Here is a 25,933-nt window from a genome sequence, read left to right as displayed (position 1 = left end):
AATCCCATCAGGAGAGGCTTGGGCACAGTACTGCATTAAGCAGCATCAGGCAGCTTCAGCCCTGATTTTGTCTTCACCAGGGCATGCAGACTGCAACTAAAACACAGCACTTTTACCTTTCAGTTGTTTATAAAGAAAACCTTTTTAAAAAATCCTGGCTCAAACATAAAATAATGCAAATACAAGCTAAAAATTTTTATTCTTGCCAGCAGGTATGAAAACATTCTATTAGAGGTACAGAGGGTTAAACTTTTTTTTGACATTTATAATATTCAGTGCTGGAAAAAAAATCTCAGCAAAGAATAATTGCTCCCACAGGGACCAATCCATGGGTCACAGTTTTTTGCGCTTGATGGCAACAGAGCCTTGAATGAGATTTTCTATAAAACCCAGATTTAAGCTTGCAGCATAATCACGTTTGCCCTAGCTTTAGAAGCTGAGCTAAAGCACCACTTCTACAGTGTAATTATTCTACATATGTTCCAAAAACCCATGGGGAAATTTTATTATTCAGAAGAATAAATAGGGTAAAAATAAATGGTTTTTAATTTTAGCCAATTTTTAAACTCCTTATGAATTTTCATTTTTCTTATGCAAGTTTAAGTCCATGGGAGAAAGGATTTGCCTTGAAGAAATAATTAAACTTTCATCTTCAGTTACACTTCTTAGCAAATATACAGCCACCCACATAGCACAGAACGCATAAGTGCTGTTCAGTGACAGAGTGCCAACAGAATCACTAATGCCTCATAATCTTCCTTTCAGTTTCAAATTGAATATTTGAAGTTTGAACTTGTGTTCAACAACCCAGAGCAAGCAGAAATGCAGTAAGGGCTTAGGTTAAAAGGGCATTGGTGTCCCAGCATAGAACCTAATTTGCCCTCAACAGATTTTTGAATACTTGAACTATTCTGAGAGGAAAAGGCAGTAATTTGTCATTTGGGATATGCAAACCTACTACCTTTAAGGATAATAAAAGATTTTAACACTCACTTTATGATGACAATGTCTGGACCAAATTTAGTCAGGTGCAGAAGTCAGAACTGTTAAGGGAAGGGAAGCTGAGGAAGCAGGTTCAGGAAGATCCAGACACACTTTGCAACTAAGTCTACCATGACACCTTCTCCAATTCCTGAGAACATATCAACATTCCTTTCTTTATGCAGGTGTTGGGGAAGATGAAACAGGAAAGCCTTATAAATATGATTGCCTGACAAAAGATTTTGGGAATATGAAAACTATAAGCGACATCGAAATGAAAGCCACCTTTGAGATACCAAGCCTTAGTTACTGAACAACTGGAAAACAATGGTCTGGCCGACTGAAGGTAATCCCCTCTTGATTAGACAATACCCTCTGCTTGCAGACAGGTCCAAGGGTCAGAGCAGACCCTACTAGCTCAGCTGAGGGAGTCCAAGGAGTAGTTTTTAGGAGTTAAAATATAACACTCTATGGTAATGTAAGAACTCTTATAGGCTGTATGTAAATGCTATAGGATTTGTACCTTGTATTAGATTGGCTAGTGAGAATTAGAATATTCACTACAGAAGATGATTTATTGTATTGTAACAAGGACCTCGCTCTCTTTTACTTAGCTCTTGCTCTTTACTCTCTTATTTAGCTCTTAGCCCTTAGCTCTCTTGCTCACTCTCTCTCTCTCTCTCTTACACCTTGGGCCTGCTTGGAGCTGCAGCTGGCAGCTCTAAGCAGTGCCCTTATACCCATGCCCTTTGCAATAAACAGCGTGCCCCAAGATCTGCTTATAGAGATCTCTCGTCACCGTCCATACCCTCTGAGCCCCCTCCGATGAGTTTCTACATGCAGGGACCAAACAAATGACCACACAGGTGCTCTGTAGGCAGGTCAAAGAAGCTGCACATGCCCTCACTGGTAAACACCCTGCACCCTGCTCACAGGGTCCCCCTGATCCATTCACTGGCCTCCAGGCACACACCCCTCTGGACAAATGCTGCTCCTTTTGCCTGCAGCTCAGGCTGCTTTCCAGCACCTGAGCTGGCTGAAGGAAGGGCGGAAAGACCAATCACCAACAGTGGAAATCAGAGGTTAATGCAGACTGAGGGACTGAAATAGGATTAATTTTTAATTGTTATTCTAAACTGCACAAGGGACCCAAATCAAGCTCCAAGGGCCTATCACAGGTGATAAAATCACTACATTGATCCCAAGTATTAGAGCCAGTGTGAACATGAAGCACAAAGTAAAACAGAAAACTATCAGAAAGAAGTTACACCATCTACCCAAGAACTCCTTCAGGTAACAAAGGCCTCCTTGCCCCACCAGCCCCAAATAACAAACAAGCTCACCTGATCCAAAAAATTTCTAGACCCCCTCAGAGGTCTTACGCACACAAGTCTCTGATCTGCAGCAGAAACAGCACTGGCATATGATACAGGTTCTTGTCATATGATACCACTTCCTTCTCACAAAGACAGAATTATTGATGAAAAGCAGATGACTCCTCCCTCAACATAAACATCTCAGAAATCTCTCCAAATCTTGCAGGATTGGGAAGCCAATTCCTGAAAGCTGTTACGATTTCCAACCCAAACCATATACTAGTAACAGACATGTTGTTCTTTTTCTCTTTCTCCAAACACACAATAAAGAAAAGAACCCAAAAACTGGAGAATTGAGCCAATGTAACGTATTACATCCTGCATCAAACCTTCACTATAGAGCAAATCTAGAGGTTACATGGGCAAAAGGCTATTAATAAATCACATGTAACATCCTAAACTTCACACAGTCCTAACACTTAAACTTACAGTTACACTGTGCACCCAACAACTCCACACAATTTTTGCAAATTATCTGCTAACCAGAGACAGAAGAATGCTCGCCCATCTCTGCCACTCAGTACTGACCAAGAAGACATAGCAAGTTCATTCTGAAATATGAAAGAGCAGAAATCCAGTCCAATACTCCTGAAGGATATGGCACTTTACAAGAGGTTTGTACCAAGGGAGAAGAGATAACAACTGTACCTTACACTAATGGATTAACTTGTGGACCCTTCACATATCTCATTAGTTCTTTTAAATATACAGGTGCCAATAGATGAACTGGGAGACCCAGAGCCAGTTGTCAGCAAAGCTCTTTGTGGCTCTCACTTGCCAAGACTGCCTGAAGGTTCGATTTGATTTTAGCAGCACCTCTGCTGTCTAATGTCACTCAGATTCCTCTCCAGTCCTAGCATTTTCCATGCCTTCTGCCTGCCTACCAGAGAAGGTGTCTTGCCAGACCTGTTATTTGTGAACAAAGGACGAGTGGTGGGTGAATGGTAGTCAGTGACCATCTGGGGCAGAGTGACCACGAAATGTTACCATTTTCTATACTGGGTGAAGTAAGGAATGACACAGCAGAATTTCCACCTTGGACTTACAGCAGGCAGACTTTGGCCTGTTTAGAACATTGATTGACAGAGTCCTTTGGGAGTCGGTCCTGAAGGACAAAGGAGTCCAGAAGGCTGGATATGCTTTAAAAAGAACTGTTAAATACTCAGGAGCAGGCTCTCTCCATGTGTAGGAACACAAGTCGCTTGGGAGAAAGCCAGCCTAGTTAAACAGAGAACTTAGGCTGGAGATTAGGGGAAAAAAGAGCATCTATCATTTCTGGAAGAGGTGTCAGGTAACTTGGGAGGACTACAAGGATGACACAAAGCCATGTATGGGAAGATCAGATGAGTCAATGCCCAACTAGAACTGCTACAGTTAAAGACAACAAAAAAGTTTCTGTAAAAACCTCGACAGCCAAAGGAAAGTCAAGAGTGTCTCCATAATTTGTTGAGTGCAGGAGGGTAGTGCAGTGACAGGGGATGAGGAAAAGGCAGTGGTACTTAATGCCTTCTTTGCCTCAGTCTTCAGTATCAGGACAAGTTGTCCTCAGTACAGCCTACTCCTAGAGCTGGAAGTTGGTGATGGGGAGATGAGTGAAGCCCCCATAATCCAGAAGGAGGTGATTAGTGACCTGTCCTGCCAATTAGACACTCACAAGTCTATGGGCCCTGATGGGATCCACCCCAGATTGGCAAAAGAACCGGGCAAACCACTCTCCATCCTCTACCAGCTGTTCTGATTAACTGGAGAAGTTCCAGCTGACTAGAAATTAGCAAATGTAACACCCACCTACAAGAAGGGTTGGAAGGCTGATGTGGGAACTCCAGGCCTGTCAGCCTGACCTCAGTTCTGGGCAAAGTTATGGAGCATATCATCCTGAGTGCCATCACACGGCATGTGCAGGACAACCAGGGGATCAAACCCAGCTAACACGGATTTATAAAATGCAGATCCTGCTTGATCAACATGATCATCTTCTATGGCAAAGTGACCACTTAGCAGAGGAGGGGAAGGCTGTGGATATGTCTATCTAGACCTCAGTAAAGCATTTGACACTATCTCCCACAGAATTCTCCTGGAGAAACTGGCTGCTTGTGGCTTAGATGGGTGGACTCTGATAGGTAAAAAAGTGGCTGACAGCCAGGCCCAGAGAGTTGTGGTGAATGAAGCTAAATCCAGCTGGGGCCAGTTGCTAGTGGTGTTCCTCAGGGCTCTGTTCTGGGGCTGGTCCTGGTGAACACCTTTACTGATGATTTGTGGGGGGGGATTGAGAGCACCCTCAGTAAATTTGCAGCCAGTTGGGTGGGAGTGTGGATCTGCTGGAGGACGGGAAGGCTCTGCTGCCAGACTGGGACAGACTCGATCAATGGGCCAAGGACAACGGTGCGAGGTTCCACAAGGCCAAGTGCCACATCCTGCAGGTCACCAGCTGCCTCGGTATGAGCCAAGGTGTGCCCAAGTGGGCAACAGGACAGCGGCACCTGGCCTGTATCAGCACTAGTGTGGGCAGCAGGACCAGGGCAGGGCCTGTCCCTCTGTGCTGGGCACTGGGGAGCCAAACCTTGAGTGCTGCGTCCAGCTCCGGGCCCCTCGTGAAAAAGGACATTGAGGGGCTGGAGCGCGTCCAGAGAAGGGCAACAAGGCTTATGAAGGGTTGAGAAAGCGTCCCATGAGGAGTAGCTGAGGAAGCTGGGTTTGTTCAGTCTGGAGAAGAGAAGGCTCAGACCTCACTCTCTCCAACTCCCTGACAGGAGGGTGAGCTGAGGCTGATCTCTTCTGCCGTGCTTACTGTGAGAGGACAAGAGGAAATGGCCTCAAGCTGAGACAGGAGAGACTCAGATTAGGTATCAGAAAAAAATTTTTCACTGTTACAATAGACATTAGAAATGCTGCTTAATAAGCTGTAAGGTGTCACTTGTTCACTATGATGATGAGGATGCTCTAAGAGCAAATTTGGAGAAGAATTTATGCAGCGGGCATGCCAGCAGCAAGGAACAAAATCTGCTCTTTTTCTTTTCATGTGCGTAAAATAGGTTTAATTTTCAGGTCAGTGTGTGATATCATGACATTAATGAACAGTCTTGGTATTCTACCCATTTCCTTCAAGTTGAGCTTCTGGTCTCTGATCATGATCATGAACAATTCTGTTTATCAAAAGATGGCCAATGAACACAAAGTTCTCAGATCTCTGCTTCATCGGTAATTAGCAAAAATTATTGAGGTAAAGCTTACAATGCAGATAAAGCCTCACATATAGTAGAATCTTTACTTTTGACTTGCCTGAACAAGCTTGAACAAAATCCACATCAAATAATAATTTCAGCCTGCTGCCTTTTACAATGAGTTTCATTTCACATATCTCCAATCTTAGCTTGTCATTAGCAATGTTAATTAGTTCACTATCTCAATGCCACACTAGAGTCAGTAAAAACTGAGATCACCGCTGATTTGAGAAGAAAGCTTGTTCTTCCTTTAATATAGTAATAGTCTCTGCAGTGACTAATAGTAAGTCACTGTAGAAAACATCCATAGAAATTAACAATGCTTCCAACTTTCAATCAGTTACAAAATTAAAATAAAAATTGCTCCTATTTTTCATTTCCAAAAGGATAACCAAAGTATAATTATGAATTATCACATTTACTGTATTACTAACCCTGTGAGGACATACAGTGACCCAGCATTCCAAGCTGGGTTATCCCTTGCTATGCCAAGTTCTGTATGCACACATGTGGTTTACATCCTGCCACAGCTCTCTTTCTGAAGGGAACCATTTTCCCATATGAGTATGGTAATTGTTCTTTGGTATCTCTGGGATGAGGCTTATTTTAAAACTCTCACATGGTCCAATTTCACAGGTCTTTTGTAGAAGGTAAAACCCAATTATGTGGAATTTCAATCACAAGTCACAAGAGTGGCCTGTGCAGTTAAACAGTACTCTTTCACCAGGAGATGACTGAAAGACAGGACATCTGAGCTTCCCCCAGGACCACCTGCAAAGGGAAAATGCTGAGAGGTTACTGGGGATATACTAAAACTGCTCTGCTCTCTCCCAACAGCTAATGGAGTCCATCACCAACCACCATGAACATACTGACCAGCAGTTCAGGCAAAATGGGTCTCCAAGGTTGCAGTGCCCCAAGAAGTTTCTAACTTCCACATTTCTCCTCCCAGCTGTGCAGAAGAGGGAGAGCAGGTCAATTGGAAGTGAGTATATGTTTCCAGGGCTGGGGCAGCTGAAACCTCTCCAGTGGATTTACATCTCCTAGAGCAGCTGAGACAGGAGGTCTTCCTGCCCACAGGTAATCCTCTCCCCCATTTCTGCTGAGTCATGTGTGCACACATTTGCAATTGTGCCTCTGTATGGCACAGAAGAGAAACAATGCTCAGGGGTTTTCTAAAGCAATTTTAAAATGTAGATTTATTTAAAGACTACAACCTTACTTCAGCTGGATTAGGAAATGAGTGGTGACAGCTTAATTTAAAACATCAAAGGACCAGCTGTACATATGGAAGGTAGGCAGGAGGGGAAGGCTGCAGGAAGTGTCTCTCTGAATCCAGTTGCTCTTCCAGGCAAACACATAATATCTGACTTCCCTCTGGGCACTGAACACATGAGATTCAGCAGCTCACTCAAATGAAGTAATTAGCAGGTACCCAGCATTTGCTGTCAGAGCTGTCAGCACTAAGCTGCCTACCTGGCTTTGGACACTGTAGGTCATTTGGTATCACCATTTTTAGGAAGTCCTGGATGACCCCTGCTGCCCCTAACATGGGCACAGGTACAAAACCACTGGCTCAGTTACTCCTTCCCTGCCAGCCCCAGTGTATCCATGCTGAACAGAAGCTCCCAGGCTGCTGTGTAGTGAGGATTTCTTGCTAAAAACAGAGATTGTGGCTGATCCACTTCTTCCTTCAACCCTTGTGCTAGAACTAGATACACAGACAATAATATCAGGTACAGGATCATCTTACACCAAACCACCATCCAGACAGCAGGCAGACTCCTGTCCTACCACACAGGCCTGCAGAAACAAAGGAAAAATTAGTGGATTGTGTTGGGGTTTCTAAAATGCAGGAAAAGGTCACCTTCTGCCTCTCTCTGTTTTTCATGTATTTTAAAGTTTTAAAATTAACCTTATGAGAGCAGCACCCTACATTTAAAAACACATCACCTCTAATTGCAAGGCAGTTTGGGAAATAAGGCAGCCAAGCCATTTCCTGGCTACACAACACTAACTGTTAAAAAAAAAAAAGAAGGAACGGAAAAAGACATAAAATATGTGCCAGTAACTGAGCAGACTGACATGCTGCTTGAGACTAACGGAGTCCTGGTCTCTTGCTTAGTAAAAATACACAAATACCAGTGAGGGTCATGACACAATTCAACACTATTCTCATGCCAAAAAGCAACTGTGGAATATTCACCTGTGTATTTTTGTCAGCTGCAGTGGGTATTTCTTATTTACTATCTATGCACACTTAGGTGAAGGACTTACTAAGGTTATAATTAAGCTGAAATTCTATCCAGCCTCAAGAAAAAACCCAAACATTTTTGACGATCATTTGCTGCAGAAGTCAGCAACTTTTTTGAAAACATTCAAAGAGCAAAATCATCAGGAAATGGTAAGTGGCAAATACTGATTAGCTAAAATAATCAACATTTCACTAAAAGGAAATACTCAAAGGAAAACAAAATTATTCTGGCTATTTTCTCTTTTTTAGTGAAACAACATGTATGTTTTATTTTCAGTTTGTTCCACTGGAGCAGATGAGAGAAAAATGAAAGATGAGAACCATAATCTGTGAGAGCGCTCTCAGAGTTCCACAGATAGTGAAATTTAACACTGACAGATACAACAGCAACTCATCTCAGAGCCCAAGCTCTTCTCTGGAATCAGGGACAGCATTGAAAAGAACAGGGATAAAGAACTTTTATCAGCCTCAGCTGGTAAGAGGCAAGGTGTAAAAACAGTCTGTAAGCATTGTAAACCAACAAGAAAAAACCTCTGTAACTGTTTTCTTGCCATTTTATTCTTCAAATTATTGCTGTTATAGCAGAGTGGAGTTTAAGTTTAGTATTAACTGCTACAAGATCTCCACAATTATTTCCCCTCACAACAAAGAATTTTTTCCTAATATCCCATCTAGCCCTGGCCTCTGTCAGTTTGAAGCCATTCCCCCTTGTCTTGTCACTCCAAGTCTTTGTACGTAGTCTCTCTCCATCTTTCTGGTAGCTCACCTGACGTACTGCAAGGCCACACTGAGGTCACCCTGAAGCTTCTCCCCTGCAGGCTGAACAGTCACAGCTCTCACAGCCTTTCCTCCCAGCAGAGCTGCTCCATCCCTCTGATCATGCTGCTGCCTCCTCTGGGCTCTGTGCAGCAGCTCCAGCTCCCTCCTGTGCTGGCCCCAGGCCTGGGGCAGCTCTGCAGGTCTCAGCTGAGGGGCAGAGGGGCAGAATCCCCCCTCCCCTGCTGCCCACACTGCCTGCCCCCTGTACACTGGCCAATGTCCCCTGTACACTGGCCAACGTCCCCTGATACTAGCCAATGCTCCCTGTACACTAGCCAACATCCCCTGTACACTAAGCACTGCTCCTTTGTTTTAACCGACTCCACTCTACAGTTTCAGGACTCAGGTTATGGATACTGGAATCACAGTTACTTGCATGGTAACCCCAAGGTGCTCCTGTGCTCAGCAGCAGCAGAAGTTTCAGAGACACATAATCCAGGGAGGTGTCGGACAAGGGAATGGGTCTTTAGGCCTGGTTTAGTGCTGCCTGGTGTCATCAAGGCAGTGATAAATACATCATAATTTAATGAACTCAGGACTGTGCACACACTCCTACTGATGTCATGATGATTTTTACCTTTTCTTTTATACCCCTTTTATATACCTTTTTATAGCTTTTGTATTCTTAGTGTTTTTTAGCCTACATTGTTAGACTTCTTTGTCAAGCTAGGAGACTGAACATCTTAGAAGCTTCGTAGTTAGGGATCAGTGTGCCCCAGAGCCCAAGGTCCTCTCCAGAACACATTCTGTAAACTAAGATAGAACCATCCAGGGGAAGGTTCCTCGGGGAGGGGAGCTCACTCGAGCCTCTCACTAGGGAATCTTTGATAGATCTGCTAATCAGTAAAATCTATAATGTGATACCAGATCTATCAGGGGTGTGCACTGCAGGGTGCGTTTTGGCCCATTCCACCTGAGCGTGGTGCATCTAAGGATCCTTAAAATAAATACAGAGGTAAAATCCCTTCTTCCCTTCTAACTGTGTTTGATTCTTGATTTTAAGACTAGGAAAAGGCATCACTATCACAGTGACACCAAAAGGGTTAATTCAATTTTTACTGTGCCTGAGAAGCTTTTAGCAAAGGAACAAGGCATGCAAAAGCTGCTTTCAGCAAGGACAGTTGGAAGAAGACATCTGACTCAAGAATGCCATGACAGACAAAACAAAGGACTGAATCTATGGGAACATGGGGTAGGATTTATGGTAATGGCAAAATTTTAATATGCATGTAGCAACTGTATATAAGTAACACTCTTACAGAACCATGCGTCCAGGTTAGGTTAGGATCTCCTGCATGAACCTCAGGCCTGAATAAATGATGCCCTCTCTAACACAACATTAGTGCTGGAGAGTCTTATTCTGATAGTTCAGGCATTTGGTAACAACAGCACCTTCAGTGCTATTAAGAGGATAAACCCCCACAAAAATGGGTGATGCATACAACAGCTGTGTGTCCAGAACTCATGATGCAGGAAGTCACTTGTCTGTTGCTACAGCATGCACTTTCTCATCATTCCCCAAGCAAACTGACAATTCCAAGTAGCCAACCCAATCTTAAAAATGCTCTTTCTAATAAAAAGGGAACAAATGAGGAAATGCACAGAGGAGTCCACACTTCATTTGGTAAACGGTACACAGATGAAATCTAGAAATTGATAAACACTGATCTAGAGAAGTTATCTCCAGGCCACTCTGAAACAGATGACTGTAGGTCCTAATTAGTACTTTTGGTGTGCTTATATATACACACAAAACATTTCTGTCTATATATGCACACTTAACCAACTTTGCTGAAATCACAGATTTTATTCGCATACTTCTCAAGCTGAAGAGATTTCTTGTACCATTTTGCTATATTTTTAACAATATACTCACTACAGAGCAGTTTCATAATTAAAAGCCTTTAATTAAAGATTAATTAAACATGAGATAAGCACAAACACTAAACAAACTGCTTCAGAGAAAACCCAGAATCTGACCTACCAAAATGACTTTATATGCAATTACACATGCTGTGAATTACTGTTTGTAGATAATTGCCCTGGCTGTCTCCTTAAAGTCAACCGACCACACATTAAATAATATCAAACCAAAAAAGAAGTGAGGGCTGATTGGAGTTGCAGTTAAATGCATTTATTTTTTATATATCTCAGTATTAACACAGTACTGGTACAAAATCATTTACCAGGGTTTATCCAAATGGACAAATCCAAAGAAAAGGCAACACTTAGGTACTACATCCAGTAACAGAAAATTTTAATTGCTTTTGGGATCTCTGCCATTATTCTTCCTAGCAGACAGAAGAATAGCAGACAGGATTTACATTTGTAGGGCCCTTTTTCCCTAAAGGAATGGGTGCAGGGATGAATTCCAACAGTAAAAGAATCTGAAGTTCTAATTATAGTCTCCAAGACAGACACAGTAGAGCAGTCTGCCAAGACCTCTTTCATTAGCTAAATAACTTGAAACTCTTTCAAGATGTGTAATCTATCAAGAGGTATGGAAGAATAGAAGGCAATTTTAAATAGGTGTAATAGCAGCCTAATTTATTGTTTTTTCAATTGACAGAGAGAAATAATCTTTTCAAAAGGCTGATGTGTATGGAAGGAGCTAGCCAGGGAAGAATGAAAGTCCTGGAGAAAAAAGGTATATACCTTGCAGACTTAGAGAAGACTGTTCATATACATATTTGTTGTGTGATGTTTAAATCAAACTGCCAGGATCATGACATTTAAAAGCACCTGGGAACAAATTCTGCTCTATGGAAATTTTTGATTGCTAATGACTTCCAGAGGCAAAATTTCACTATCAGCATGCATTGCATGGCCAGTGAGTAAAAGGAACACGAACACAAAGTTCATAAATAAAGTTAAAGACAGAATGTAAACAATGTATTATTTTTCTATTACCTGGTGGTATATGTAAATGCAATTTGAAGCACTGACAAATTACAGGCATGAGCCTATAGTATCTGCAGAAATTTAAACTGCTTAAATGTAACATTAGCTTCTTCATATTGCATACGTTCTACAGGCTTTATTTGTCTTTTGAGCTACCCTGAAACCCTGATGACAAATATTGTCTCTTTATATTCCCTTCCCTGGGTGGTGCTCTAGCCTGCTTACAAGCCTTTGAAAAACTACTGCCAAGAAACAACAGTAACTGACGTATGACTGGTATTTTCTATTTCTTCATTATGCAAATACTTTGAAAATTGAAAATACCGTGTACAAACTAAAAATAAATGGACTTGATGATCAAAATCATGCTTTATAAGATAAATGCTGATGATCTAATGTAAATATTGATTCAAGAGAGGAGGCAATGTTTTCCTTAGATCTAGACTCATCATTACTGTATCAGCTAGGACCAGCCAAACCCCTCATGGATGCCTGTACAGCTCGTTCTCTTCAATGTAAGAGAGATCTGCAGCTTTCTCATTGACTTCTCAGCAGCTACAGAACACCCATTACACGTGTGAGCTGAGCTCCTTGTACAGGCTAAGTACAGGTACTGCTGGCTTGTAATTGCAGACAAAATGTAATTGAACACAGCCTTTCATAAGACTCTTAAACACCCACACATGCAGTCATCTAAGCATAACCAGACTAAATGTTTAACCATAAACACCATTTTACTGGACGGCTTCAAACAATGAAAACAGCTATTTCATACAGCTTCTGTAAATTACTGTAACTCCAGGAAGAGAGACATGCTACACTTAACCAAAAAATAATCACCCCCATCAAATGCACGTTTGAAACAGATGGAGTACCACCTCAAAATAACAAAATAATGCTTACAATGGCCTCAAACAGCAATGAGCTCTCAGTCCAGCTGAATCCATGATACTGGATTGTCTCAGCTATTGCTTTTCCCCCTACTACAGAGATACTCTCTTTTTTATTATAATTACTGTAAGAACTCTTACCTCTCCATCTCGTATTCTTTCATTCCTACTTTTACGGCCTTCATTACCTGGAAGATACATATTAGCATGGGACCATCATAGCAGAAGGGGATCTCATATTTATAAATTTATGCTTTATGACTATCTCCAGAGAAACCTGTATTACAAAAATATCTTCTGTACTTCATTTAAATTTACATCAGTAGATGTATTTTAAAACTACACTGTTTAATCTTTAAAAATGCCTGCAGTCTCCAACAATAAAGCAAGTTTAACTGCCAAACTACTATATCCTAATGAAGTGCAGCTCACCAAAATACCAATGTTTAATTGTGAAAGCTCTGTGAACATGGCAGCAAATCCCTTTGTTCTACTTTGGCAAAACAAAGCTATGAAGTGGATTATCCTACAATGGGAGAGTCTCTTTCATACTTTGCAATCCGAATCAACAGAAAACTACTGGAGTTAACACCGGTTTATGAGTCATAAATCTGATCCTTGTTCTCAGATTTGCTAAGAAAATTTTGTCTGTTTCTGTATTATAGAAGTTCTAGGCAGCTGCTCTACAAAAAAAAAAATGCTTTCAGGTATGATAAGATTATTCAAGGATGATGAAAAAGTAAGGAGTATGAATGCAAAATGCCTATGCCTTGAGTTTTCAATTTTACAATATTAATTTTAAAACATTCTTACATGTCATAGTTCAGATATCTGAGGAGCAGGAGCCAAGACAACAGCTGGGTAAGTAACCTCATCAGTTACTTTACCTAAGCTCCCTCTGGTCATCACCACTCTCAGAACTCACAACACATCTGCATCTCTATATGGAGTGCAGGACTGGCACCCAAGTTAATTTCATCATCACCACCAGGAACCAGTACAGCTCCCCTGGTACAGTGCCAGGTCCAACCTGAGCAGCCTTGCTGAGAGCCTGGACTTGTTTTGCCACACTGGTATGGCAACAGAAGAGCAGGGTTCAGCACTGCCCCAGGGACATACCCCGCTCTGAGGAATCCTTTCCCTGTCCTATACTGTGCATGGAAAGACTTCCCCAGTCCATCAGGATCTGTAGACAGTTACCTGCTGGGTAAACTTTTCAGAGCTGCCCATGGGCCTGAAAAACCTTGGTCTTTTCTTTCTCCATCTTCATACACATATTTGTGCACACAGAATAGACAGACTGCAAGCAGGCCTCCTTCTGCTGAGGCTCCAGCTCTTCCCCAAATGCACACTTCACTTCTCACATATCACAAAAGCACCAGTGAGTTCAAGGACAATACAAGGTATATTACAGGGCTGCAATAGGAGGATATTATCCTCTTATTTCTATCCAGCCTTTCCATTATTTTATTACTAAGCAATTCTGGGTTGCTGGGGACATTTTCTGAGTACCACTGGTACACTAAGAGCAAAAATTATTAACAGTAAAGGATCCATTACCTCTTTATGAGCTTCACTGGAGATTTTATTGGTGTAGCGCAGAACTTCCAACTCCATGTCTGTCTTAATGACACGACTTTAAGAGAAGAAGAACAGATAGCATGTTAGGCTGCAACTTCACAGCTTAAGAATACCAAATGAAAAAACCCTGCAAATAATATGTATCACCTATAATAAGATTAGATCAAGTACACCTCAAGAGCAAACAGCTATTACAGTATTCATGACAGCAAAGTATTGTTGGCATTGATTCAGCACTAGCAAAACAATCTTACAAAGGGAAGTCACAAGAATTTCAAACATCAGCCTGCCCAATTTAATACCTATAAACAAGTGGTTCAACCAATATTTTTTCAACTCATTCTACAATACATTAGGAACAAAACCAAGGCAATTCTGCATTTGTGATTACTCTAACACTACTTCAAATGGAACATTTCTACAAGCATGCTTGATTTCCTTTTAAACACAATTTGAAACTATTTTACATAATTAAATTCCCAGAGCTCCAAAATTTCTGTTCAGCACAGTTGCAACTCCTATTTGCAATACCTCAAAAGGTGGGCGGGGGTGGTGTGAAAAAATGCTATTTTTGTTTGGTATTAAAAACTCAAACCATTAAATTCAGAAACCAAAGCAGCAGTAATTACAGCTATGATGTCCATTCCTTCACATGCCTCTGAAGGAAAATAAAAAACAAAAAAACCCTAAGCAAACCAATGCCCTAAAAACCCTATCCTACTCTTTGTGCCTTATGAGATACTGAATTTGTGTACGTTTATGTGACTTGATACTCTTGTGAACTCATCTCAAAAATGCACTGTTTAACGCTTCTCTACTACATGTATTTCTAATATGTATTTCAAATAAAAGCAGCTATTTAGTGTGACATGAACAGTAAAGCAGACACAGTTCCATAACCTCTATTAAACACCACATACTCCTTCCACTCTTACACAAACTGAATTCCTAGTATTTTTCATGCCCATCTCAAAGGCAGCTGTGAAGTACATACTTACTGTTTACAAAGTACAGAACAACACCTATTGAATTGCAAGGAAATATTTCAATCGTATTTTCGAGCTGCACTCCACAGTTTGCAGCAGTTACAAAGAACCATAACTGTTATACTCTGAAACTGCCACCAAGACCCCTCTTCTCATTGTAACACGCTCATCCTCACACTGCTGTAGAAAACTATTTAGGGTATTTCTGCTCTGTAGTTTGTTTTAATGAGTCCAGAAACAGGTTTCTCAGCCATGGGTGCCTCTGATGTGAGATTACAGCATTTCCCACAGATGGTGTGTTACTACAGCACAGCCACTCCCCTTCAAACACAACTCTTCTGGCAAGAGTAAAGGTACCTTTGTAAAATCCTGATATTGATCAAAATGCTTTTACAAACAGAAACACTGTAGAGGGGAATTTTTCTCAGTTAATTGGAATATGACACAAAATAATCACTATGCAATCGAGAATGAGAAGTACAAGGTTTTAAAATGCACACCCAGGTGAAAAAAATATACTGGGATGATAAAACCTGCTGACAATGAGTGAGGAAACAAACTTCTGCTCCTGTCTTTCAGTCAAGACATAAAAAAGAGGGGCTCAAATATATTCCAGTTAGAATGAGGTAGCAAAGGCTTATAGATTTTTAAATTTTTTCTTTTAAATCCTGTTCCTTGGAAGACTGCATGTGCTAGCAGTGTAATTTAATACTTGTTTGATGTGCCTCCATATTACTTTCAATATACAGTACATATCCATGCTCTGCAATTGCCTGAAAAATAGGTTGCTTCATAATTCAGCTATCTAATCTTTTTGTTGGACTCTGCTAGTAATACAAGTTAGTAACTGCTGCACAGCAAGTGCAAACAGTATTAGAAACCATTTCCCTTGACTTAGGCATAAGGCTTCAGGATCAAATTTGTATTAGATCGCAACTTCTCAGGTATCTGATTATAGAAATTCATGCTCAGCCTCAGAGTGACTATTTATGCAATGCAATCCCTTCATTTACACAAGGTCAGGCACTGAAATATTGTACAGAAAATATTTAGTCATTCTGAGACCAACAAAAACCACTGCCCAACCACCAGAAGGGAGGAGAGGGAGGATGTACAAATGTGCAGGTAACACAATCAACTTCACCAGATACCAAAATAGCTCCGGGGCTCCTATGTTACAGTGGTACTGCGGATGGAGTTCCCACAGCATGTGTGGGTAGTAGAAAAGCATGTATTTCACCACCTTCTCACTGTTTTGACAGTGCAAAAAGCAACACCCTCCCAAGCCAGGTCTACAGCCGTGGTTGGCACTTCAGGGCAATCTTGCATGTGATGAGTGTCCACAGCTCCCATGATCTTTTCCCCCACTTCCAAAATAAGGACAGGAAGAAAATCCCACTTTTATTCATGAATGTGAACTTCAACATTCTATTTAAAACACTTCTTGGACCAGTTACAGCCTCTGCATCAATGCATTAATGTTTTAATGGGAACAAATAATTTCTAGGCTCCAGCTAATGCAATTGCCAAAACGTACAGATTCCACATGTAAGGCATTCCTCAGATTAGCAGTGGAAGCACTCAGTGTAATCTAGGTGAAAGAGATGCATGAGTCTCTGACTGTCAGGACTGACCTAAAACTTTCAGCTTTTTTTCTTTTTCCTCATTTTACCAGTGTAAAACCATTTCTTCTTCCTCATTCTCCTTTTACACACATTTTCTGCTTTTATTTCCACTTGGCTATATGAGCGGCTGGTCTTTTCACACGTCAGCCACCCAACAGGAGAGAGAAACTTTAATATAAACAGGTATCCTTTCAATCCTGAAATTGCATTTGGGCATTTTAAATTTCTGGATACCAAACTACATGCATGACCTAATCAAGTGGTCAAGAGCATACAGAATTTGAGGCAATTATGAGGCTGAAACTCACATAACTCAACTGTATTTTTCTAAACCAGTGCTCTCCTCAAAGATACACAAATTGGTTCTCTATGTGCATTCTGCAGCACTGATAACACTGCCAGAAGTATTTGTTTCCAGTTACCAGATCAGTGTTTTATCAGCTGGCTTGTTTTGCTGTTTTTAGTACACGTGCAACCTTAATGTCTCCTTTCTGTGACATATACGGAAAACTCCTGGGAACGCCCACTCCTTTCCCTTCTGGAATTACTAGATTTACAGACCACCTAATAAGTAAGGATGATGCCCATGTAGACAGACTTCACAGTCCTGCCTTACCTTTACCCTTTCTCACCTCTGCTGTTACCTTTCCACATTTTATTTATAGAAATTTCTCTACCACAGTTTAAAAATTTATGCTCTTCTGCAATGCATAAAGACTTGCTAACTGCATTAGCATCAAAGCCAGCAAACATAGCAATGCACATATGCAAAGGAGAGGCATCACAGTACAATTCTGAAAGACAGGTGCATGAACACCAAAGATAGGAGTTCAAAAAAATGTTAAGAGATTTACAACATAGATAGAAAAACCTCTGAAAACACAAAAAGCAAATGCACAGCTTTAAGACAGTAACATGCAGATCACTTTTCACAAAGAAATAATTATAGCTTTCCATCAAAATAATGCAAAATACAGAATATAGGAAATCTTCCACATAAAACTATCAAACCCCATTTTCATTGAGATTACAGGAAAATACAATATATATAGGCACAAAGAGAGCTGCACATTACTAAATGTTGACTTCTAGCACCACCACGATTATGACAGACAGACACTGGCAAAATACAGGAATCAAAGGTCATTTGGCTGAGTGTTGGTGTCAGAAAACCTCCTGATTACTAAGGAGATCATTTGGACAAGTTCAAATTTTTTCTTCTGTTATATGACATCAATACTCAGCATAGCCATTCACTATGAAACTTGCAGTGGAAGCCTTTAAATTTGAAGTTTTAAAATTTGTTTGGAAATACACACACTCCATAAAATGAAAAAAAAAAAAAATTAAAACACCATCTGCAAACTGCTGAAATCCAGTGTAAGGTTGAATTCTTCTCTGTTTTATCCTTAAGTTCCATACCAAGTCAGGAAATGCTGAGATCTTGGGAAAGGTAAACAAGAGAGGCAACAGATCCTTAACCACAAGCACTTTACTCCTTGTCAGTACTGAACCATTTTTTCAGCACTTTATTAGAAGACTGTATAATACTAGAGTTGCCTTTTGTAGCTCACAGTTCTCCCTGGCTGGTTCAGAAAGCTCAGCCATTTCACCTCCAGCTGGCAGTTTGACAGCATGGCATAGAGCAAAGTTTTTCTGACAAGTACCATGTAAAAACACAGTAGTTCAGAGCTTGCCAAATCTGAAATGAAATGCATCCCTGAAAGGAGATGATTCAAAGGATGCAATTTCCTACCCCAGAATATAACCCAAAAGAATTCATCTTCCTAAAAGAAAAATTTTCTTAATTCTAAAAATACTGCTTTCCAAAGAAACTTTCTTGGCCAGTAACTTGACATTCCAAGAAGATTTCTACTTTAATAAGCTTTAATAGACATAACCTATCATTCACATGTTAATTTCACCAGACACTTAAATCCCAACAACCGTCTTTAACTTACTTCTGACTTAAACTGAAAGCCACCAAACTCAGTAAAACCTTTAAAAATATTTCTGAATGCAAATCTGAACTTTTTCTTCACTGAGAATTCCCTTTCCTTGAAAGCCAGCTGTAGGGAAGGTGCATACCAAGGATCCCTCTTCCATGAGGCTGCAGGAAGAATTAAATCAGAATTCCAGGCTGTCACTTACAATTCACTGAAGAGACGATTCTTTCTACCCCAGCTCCAAGTGCTGCCTTTCCACTGCCTCAATGCTTCACCTCTCTCAGTACAACCTCCAGGGCAACGACCTTAAGTCTGTCCATACCTGAGCTTCCTAAAGAAGATTTAATCACCCTTTAATTGAAACCACACAGGAGAAAAACTTATCAAGTGATACCTTGGTAAGGTGGATGGAAACAACCTGAAAGCTACCTTGGGAAAAAGTCTGTAGCCCTACTCCAAAGCCTTCTGCAGCTAAAATTGCCATCTCTGTCCCTGTTGTCCTGCAGTGTCTACAGAGCAAAGCTTGGAAGTCAGACAGGGCCATCTCCAGGTCCTCTTCCTCATCCCTTTTAAATTCAGAAATCAAGCCTGTAACATAACTTCTCTGTTTAGGAAAAGGAAGGGCACAAATTCTAGAAGGACAGAATAGGCAAGATCTAAACATTAGTCCCCCTTACACTCATCAGCAGTAGCAAGGAGTCCACTACCACACAGCTCCAGGCCCATCCATGACTCAGGGGTGGAACAATGTCTATACAAAGCTTCCCTGCTTCCCACTTCCCTTTTATAGCTTTATGTCACACCAAGCAATGAAAAACATCTGCAACAACAGATACATGAGCTTTTAATAATTCTACATGTTCTGAAATCACTCTGATGGTCAAAAAACATATCCACAGTTTTCAAGCTGGCAATTAGCTGTAGATGAAGATAGCAGAAGATGGTTCTCAGCATACGTGCAGAAAACAAACATTAAAAAACATCATACGTAGCAGCATGTAATACAGTACACTACAACAGTGGTAGTCAGAGGGTACACCTGTGTTCTGAATTTTAAGATTTTAAGCTTATCTGTCTCAGCTAAGGATTTGCTTCCTCATTTCTATATTAATACACCAAAAAAAGCTTACATAGAAACCTAATTCATTAACAAAAATCCGCTATGTTCATTCTTCAGTAATCTCCTAAATGGAAAACTAGATAGCCTTAGTTATGGAGCAATCAGCAATCAGCAAGTCAGTGATGTTGACCACAGGAAGAAAACTAGTAAAATGGAGTAGCTTTGCACTTAGTCACACATCTAGTTTGTCTGCTTCCCATAGGCTACAGCAGAATTCCCCAAGAATTACAAAGTACAGTTATATGAATAATAATTCAACAAAATTAAGGCTGTTAAAATAAATCCTGGAGAAGAAACAACACCTAATTAAATACTACCTGTTTAGACAGAGTTTTGATCTACATTTGTTTTCTGTTGCTAGAATATAAATTATCCTCAGTTTGTTTCCCATTCATACAAATTCATATTTACACGAATGTGACTTAAACCCTAACACATCCTATAGAATGTGTATCCAGATACAATGCTTAAATAAATTCTTTGGTTTTCAATGCTGTTACCTAGCCCTACTATTACATTTGTATATTATTTCCAGTCCATAACATGAAATCAACTTAAAATTAAAACTCCTGTGGTAAAGTAGGTGGCTTCTGCTGAGGGAATCTCTCTGAAGCAATGGTACAGTATAAGCATGTTCAACACTACTCAAAGATTTTATGTTACTCACCATTCTGCAATTTCAGGATGAAGGATTTTGTTGTTCACATTAAATCTAAAAAAACCCAAAGACACTAATATTAAAAAGCAGCCAGACACAACAGCAGAGACTATAATTTACTCTTTCTTTTTTTTAACCGTGTCTTCTCTGAGGAAGTAAAGTGAAAACAAGTATTGTATGGGAATTCAACAGAGAACCCAGTGAGAAGAATACATCTAATTTTGAAATACATGAGAGTAAACCAGACACATCATTTTAAGACTGTGCAGAACCCAGTGTAACAGTATGCTTGAGACATACTTATTCCACTTCTTTTGACAAAGGTAAAATGTTAGGTAATCAGTTCATTGCTGTGAGTGTGGGGTGGACCAGACTGACCTCCAGACATTCCTTCCAAATTATTGTGATTTTTATGTTGTTCCTCAAACACCCTTCAATGAAATGAAACACAGTGAATTGCAGATTTCATCCTTTGTTTCATGCCTTCCTACTTTTGCATGCACAGAAGGTGGCCATGTGATAAACAAGCTTGCTTAGAGAATGGTGAAAAGGAAAATGACCCCTCCGTGTCTCTTCCAATCTACAGAAGAGGCAAAGCAGAAGATTCCAACTTGCCTTGGCCTCTGACACTTCACTGTTTTTCTGTTTATTTTCTACATGAGTAATTCATGTATTCTTGGAATGATTTTGAGGCTCTCTAAACAATAACACTACAGTGGCAAATAGAGTCAGAAGCTGAGTAATTAGGTGGAACACAAATGGATTTTCAAGCATTGTTAAAGGGGTTTTTTTGCTTACAGTTTAAAGGCCTAAGGAGTGTTCTGCATCAAAGATATTTTTGTCTGCTCAGGACTGTTGGCTCTCCTGTTAGGGTATTTAAGAGAATTAAAATGCTACAAGGCTCCCAATAGTTCTTCAAAAAAATGTTGTGAGGCAACAGTTCATTTTCCCACATTTTTAAAGGAAAAAATTAAATCCATTCCAGGTTATTAACCATTCTTTATACCTCAGAAGGGACCAATGAAAGCACAAATCCAATTAAAAAAAATTACTTAGAAGTCACTTTTAATTGTATAAGGGTTTTCCTGTGTCCTGAGAAAGCAGAAAAAAAACCTGTTTTTCTTTTTCAGAAACAGATGCTCATAAACTTATAAAACCCTAATATGGAAAAGGCTAATAGCTCTGTATTCCTACTCCAAGATCCAAAACAAAATTACAACATTCAACAAGGACAAGCTGTATGGTATTCAGTATTATGGGTATTAATGAGAAATCACTGGAAAAACAACTCAAGACAAAAAGCCACCCACCAGCCACAGAACAATGCATCATTATAAATTTGTCACTTGGAAACAAGAAAGTACCAAAAGGGCATATTTTCAATTTAATCATCGCCATCTCAAAAATTATCACTTATGTACACCAATGCAGAAATAATTCTAGAATGGAAGAGACAGTACAAATTTTTACAGAAGAAAATATATGAATGACACAGCAAAATCAACCAATGAATATTCTAACAAGGCAAAATCCTGAGCTCCCTGTGGCTGGAGAACACACCAACTGACACCACCACAGAAACCAAGACACAGAATTATGCTGCAGCTGTAACAACAGACACAAAACCTTTCAATAATGTCATCAGTATGTCAGACAGAAAACAGATCAATGAAGGCAAATGTAAGGAGACAGTGCAGCACTGGAGTGTCCAACACCAGCTCTATGCAAATAAGAGTAAACTATGGTTATTGTGGAGTAATAAAAGAAAACAAAGCACAGGGAAGGCCAGTTACAGGAGGAGCCGACTTTGACTCTGAAAATCCACATCTCAAAAAACTGACCAGATCACTTTAACTACAAGCACAAATGGATGAAATCAAAAGCAAATCAAATGAGCCAAACATGAACCTCATAAAAGAAGACTGTCTCACCTGAGCATTCAGAAAAGGGGGGAAATTGTACACTGATGTAGGCTTACAGCAGCTCACTCTTTTAGAAAAGCCATTTCAGCCAAAATCCCCAAATTTTATCGTTCCTGGCCATAAAGGCTCTTCTTGAACTGTCTTTGTGCTGCCAGAAATCCAAGTCTTACTGGCTGGGACCACCTATTATGTGGCAGTTCTTTAAAATTCTGGTTTGCTGTCAATTGGGGAAACTCATTAAACACACAGAGAGGCAGCAGGATTTAATCAGGAGGGTGCTGGTGGGTGGAGAAGAGCCAGGAGGTCATGAACAGAAGTTCTCCCTCTCATCTGACAGACAGACTTTCTGATGTAATGCCAACTAGAAAACAAGATGTTAGACCTCTGAGACACAGCATCAATGCATATGTGCAGGAGAATATACTGTAGGTCACTTTCCCAAGGAACTCAAAGATTAAGGACAGAACTGTCTCAGCTCCGCTCATCCTGTGGAAGCTGTGGGTCCTGTGTGAGTGGCCACAAGGCCACCTATTTATAACTGTGAGACTTCTAAGGCTTAAATTATGCTTCATTTTGGTTACTGCTGTGGTTTAGTGTCCTGGGTTGAGGTGTATTCTATTACCATCCCCATGAGCTGTTGAAATCAGGTGGGGCAGTGTTTCCTTGCCTCCTCCCCCCAGACTATCTTGCTGTTCATGGCCCATCATTGTCCTGCCCCATGACTCAGAGATAACTCCCTCCAGACTATCTTCTGTTAATGAGCCTAATCAACACCTGGCCTCATGACTCATTACCCTATTGTGAGATGCTCCACCCAGAGGGAGGAACCAAGCATCCAATCGTGGATATAATCTGGGACTCTGAACACCAGAGACAACCCTTTCCACTGGATTTCCAGAGGACAGGAGCTACACAGCCACCGCTGGACTTTCTGAGGAAGAGCAGACCCCTTCTACTACAGGATCACCACTTCAGAGGATTGCAGCCACCATTCCACCAGACTGCTACCACCACCCTGCCTAACAGGGACTCAGGTTGTATCTTGACTCTGTCAGTGTTTTCTTTTACTTTCTTTTCCTTTTCTTTAATTTCCATGAAATTGTTATTCTGACTTGGTGCCTCTCACTGGTTTGTTTTCAAACTAGTACATTTAGGAACAGTATTCTCCAATTTAGTGCTCTCGCTAAAACCACGCCATCGCTGCCACTCACTTTCCCTCTTCCCCTCCAACTGGAAGCACAAAATGCAAAGATCATGGGTTGAGGTAAGACCAATTTACTGGAAACAGCAATGAGATAAGAAAACATACAGTAACAGCAAAAATATTAATAAGAAAAGGTGTAAGACAAACAACTTACATGGAAAAAACCCCAACAATAAACAAAACACCAGACTGTTCTGCCAAAATGTTTCTCCACAGGAAAGAACACCCTTCTCTTCCAAAGCAAGAGAGTCCCTTCCTCCCAGCCCCAGCAATGACATGGAGTGGTGTAAACATCATCTGGGTCCACAGCTGTGAGTTCTTTGTATCCTAGATGTCATCCACGTCGGGAGAGCTGGTGTGCTGTCTGCTGGTTGCTGCACCAGGAGCTCACGACTGCTATCTGAGCAATCCATGCTCACTGTCCATGGTAGTAATGGCACACAGTGACAGTGTCATTCAGCAACCAATATTATACAATTCAACATTACAAACTGTTCTCACCCAAAAATCAAATCCCCTCGAGGTGCACATCATATTTCCCCATCCCTCTGCATCACCCACCAAGAGCGCCCAGGTCCTTGAGCAAAAGCAATCCCACACATGGGTTTGCCTTTGCCTGAGGCAGGATGAATCCACACTGCCTTCCCTAACGCATTTCTCACATCCACCACAGGGACTTTATCCCCTGCTATGGTGCATGGAGCTTTTGGCTGACCAGAGCCAGCTCCATTGGCAGAGCCTCTAGTGAAAACTAACCAGGTGGCCTTCAGCAAATGTAGATCCCGATGTCTAAAGGTCCCACCACCTATTGCTTTCAATGTGGTTTTTAACAGTCCATTGCACCGTTCAACTTTCCCAGAGCTTGGTCTGTGACAGGGAATATGAAACACCCAGTCAGTCCTGTGCTCTGTGGCCAAGGTGTCCATGAGTCTATTTCAGAAGTGAGTCCTACTGTCTGACTCAATTCTTCCTGGGGTGCCATGTCACCGCAGGACTTGTTTTTCAAGGCCCAGGATTGTGCTGCAAGCAGCAGCATGAGGCAACGGATTAATCTCCAGCCATCCCGTGGTTGGTTCCACCACTGCCAGCACACAGTGCTTGCCTTGGCAGGCTTGGTAGGAGCATGGTGTCATCGATTTGCCAGGCCTCCCCTTATTTATATTTCCACCATTGTCCCCCATACCACAGAGGCTTTACCCCTTTGGCCCTGCTTGATGGCAGTGCATGTTTCACAGTCATGGATAACCTGGGAGATGGTGTCCATGGTTAAATCCAGCCCTCAATCACAAACCCATCTGGAGGTTGCATCTCCTCCCTGATGACCCGAGGTGTCATGGGCTCATCAAGCCAGAAATAACTCAGCCTTGTGTTGCCAGTCCAGATCCACCTGAAACACTTTAATCTGGGCAGCCCAATCCACCTGTCTGTTGCTGATGTCCTTTGGCAGCCCTCCATGAAGGACTTTGACAGCCACGTTCTCTACCCAGGCAGTGATGTCTTGCCACAATTCAGCAGCCCTGATGGGTTTCCCTCTGTGCTGCCAATTGATCTTTTCCCATCAGCCCAGCCTCCTCCACAGGGCATTTGCCACCACCCACGAGTCAGTGTAGAGGTAGTGTTGGCCATTTCTCCGTTTCAGTGGTATCCAAGGCCATCTTGGAGGCTTTCAGCTCTGCAACTGGGCTTGATCCACCTTGTCCCTCAAGAGCTTTTACGACTCATCACGTAGGACTCCACACAGCAGCTCTCCATTTTCAGTGTATCTCTGTGATACAGCAGTGAAGACAGGGCATCGCTTTTCCTTTTCTGGTAGCTGATTATGTGGTGGGGCCTCCTCAGCACGTCACCTTCTCCTCCTCTTATGATGATAATCTGAAATTTTCAGCTTCAGGCCAGTTCGTGGTAACTTTCAAGATCCCTGGGCAATTGGGGTTTCCTATTCAAGCTCGCTGTGTGAGCTTACTCCACATGGCATCAGGGCCAGGATGTGTGGAAGGGACTTCTCTGAACATCCAGCCCAGCACTGGCAGTTGGGGTGCCAGAAGGAGCTGTGCTTCAGTGCCAATTAATCAGAAGTAACATCAGCCCTTCTGTCTGAGGACTTGCCTACTGGAAACTGGAGCTGCTTTTATCCTTGAAGAATTTCCTGTGGTGGTTGTTCCTCCTCTCCACTCACGTACCTGTGCTCCCAGGGCAGAGGCAGGGTTTCCATCCCACTTCCCCACATCCTCTCTGTGATCATGCAGGTAAAACCACAGGTTACATCATGGTGTGTCCCTTCTCTCTGGCACAGGGGAGCACTTACCAGGGACTGGTCTGTACTGGCAGGGCATGGGACACTTCTTTAAATTTCTGGTGGTCCTCTTCAAATTGTTGGACATCCTTGGATAGTCTTTCCACAGATGTGATGCAGAACCATGGCAGGTAAGAGGTACTTTTTTCATATAGC

The 25,933-nt window shown here is 41.4% G+C and overlaps 1 protein-coding gene across 1 annotated transcript in view; it reads right to left on the bottom strand.

The window, feature by feature from the left end:
- PEPD (peptidase D) overlaps window positions 1-25,933 on the bottom strand; it is a 144,991-nt gene that overhangs the window by 86,877 nt on the left and 32,181 nt on the right. Inside the window, exons 7-9 of the mRNA XM_069026486.1 lie at window positions 20,368-20,412; window positions 14,003-14,078; window positions 12,584-12,630 (exon numbers count right to left, since the gene is read on the bottom strand). Coding sequence (XP_068882587.1) covers window positions 12,584-12,630; window positions 14,003-14,078; window positions 20,368-20,412 — 168 coding nt within the window. The remainder of the gene's footprint in view (window positions 1-12,583; window positions 12,631-14,002; window positions 14,079-20,367; window positions 20,413-25,933) is intronic.

The sequence above is a fragment of the Aphelocoma coerulescens genome, chromosome 11 (assembly GCF_041296385.1).
Source record: "Aphelocoma coerulescens isolate FSJ_1873_10779 chromosome 11, UR_Acoe_1.0, whole genome shotgun sequence".
Lineage (NCBI taxonomy): Eukaryota > Metazoa > Chordata > Aves > Passeriformes > Corvidae > Aphelocoma > Aphelocoma coerulescens.
The sequence above is the reverse complement of the archived record's forward strand: the minus strand, read 5'-3'. Positions and strand labels throughout refer to the sequence as shown.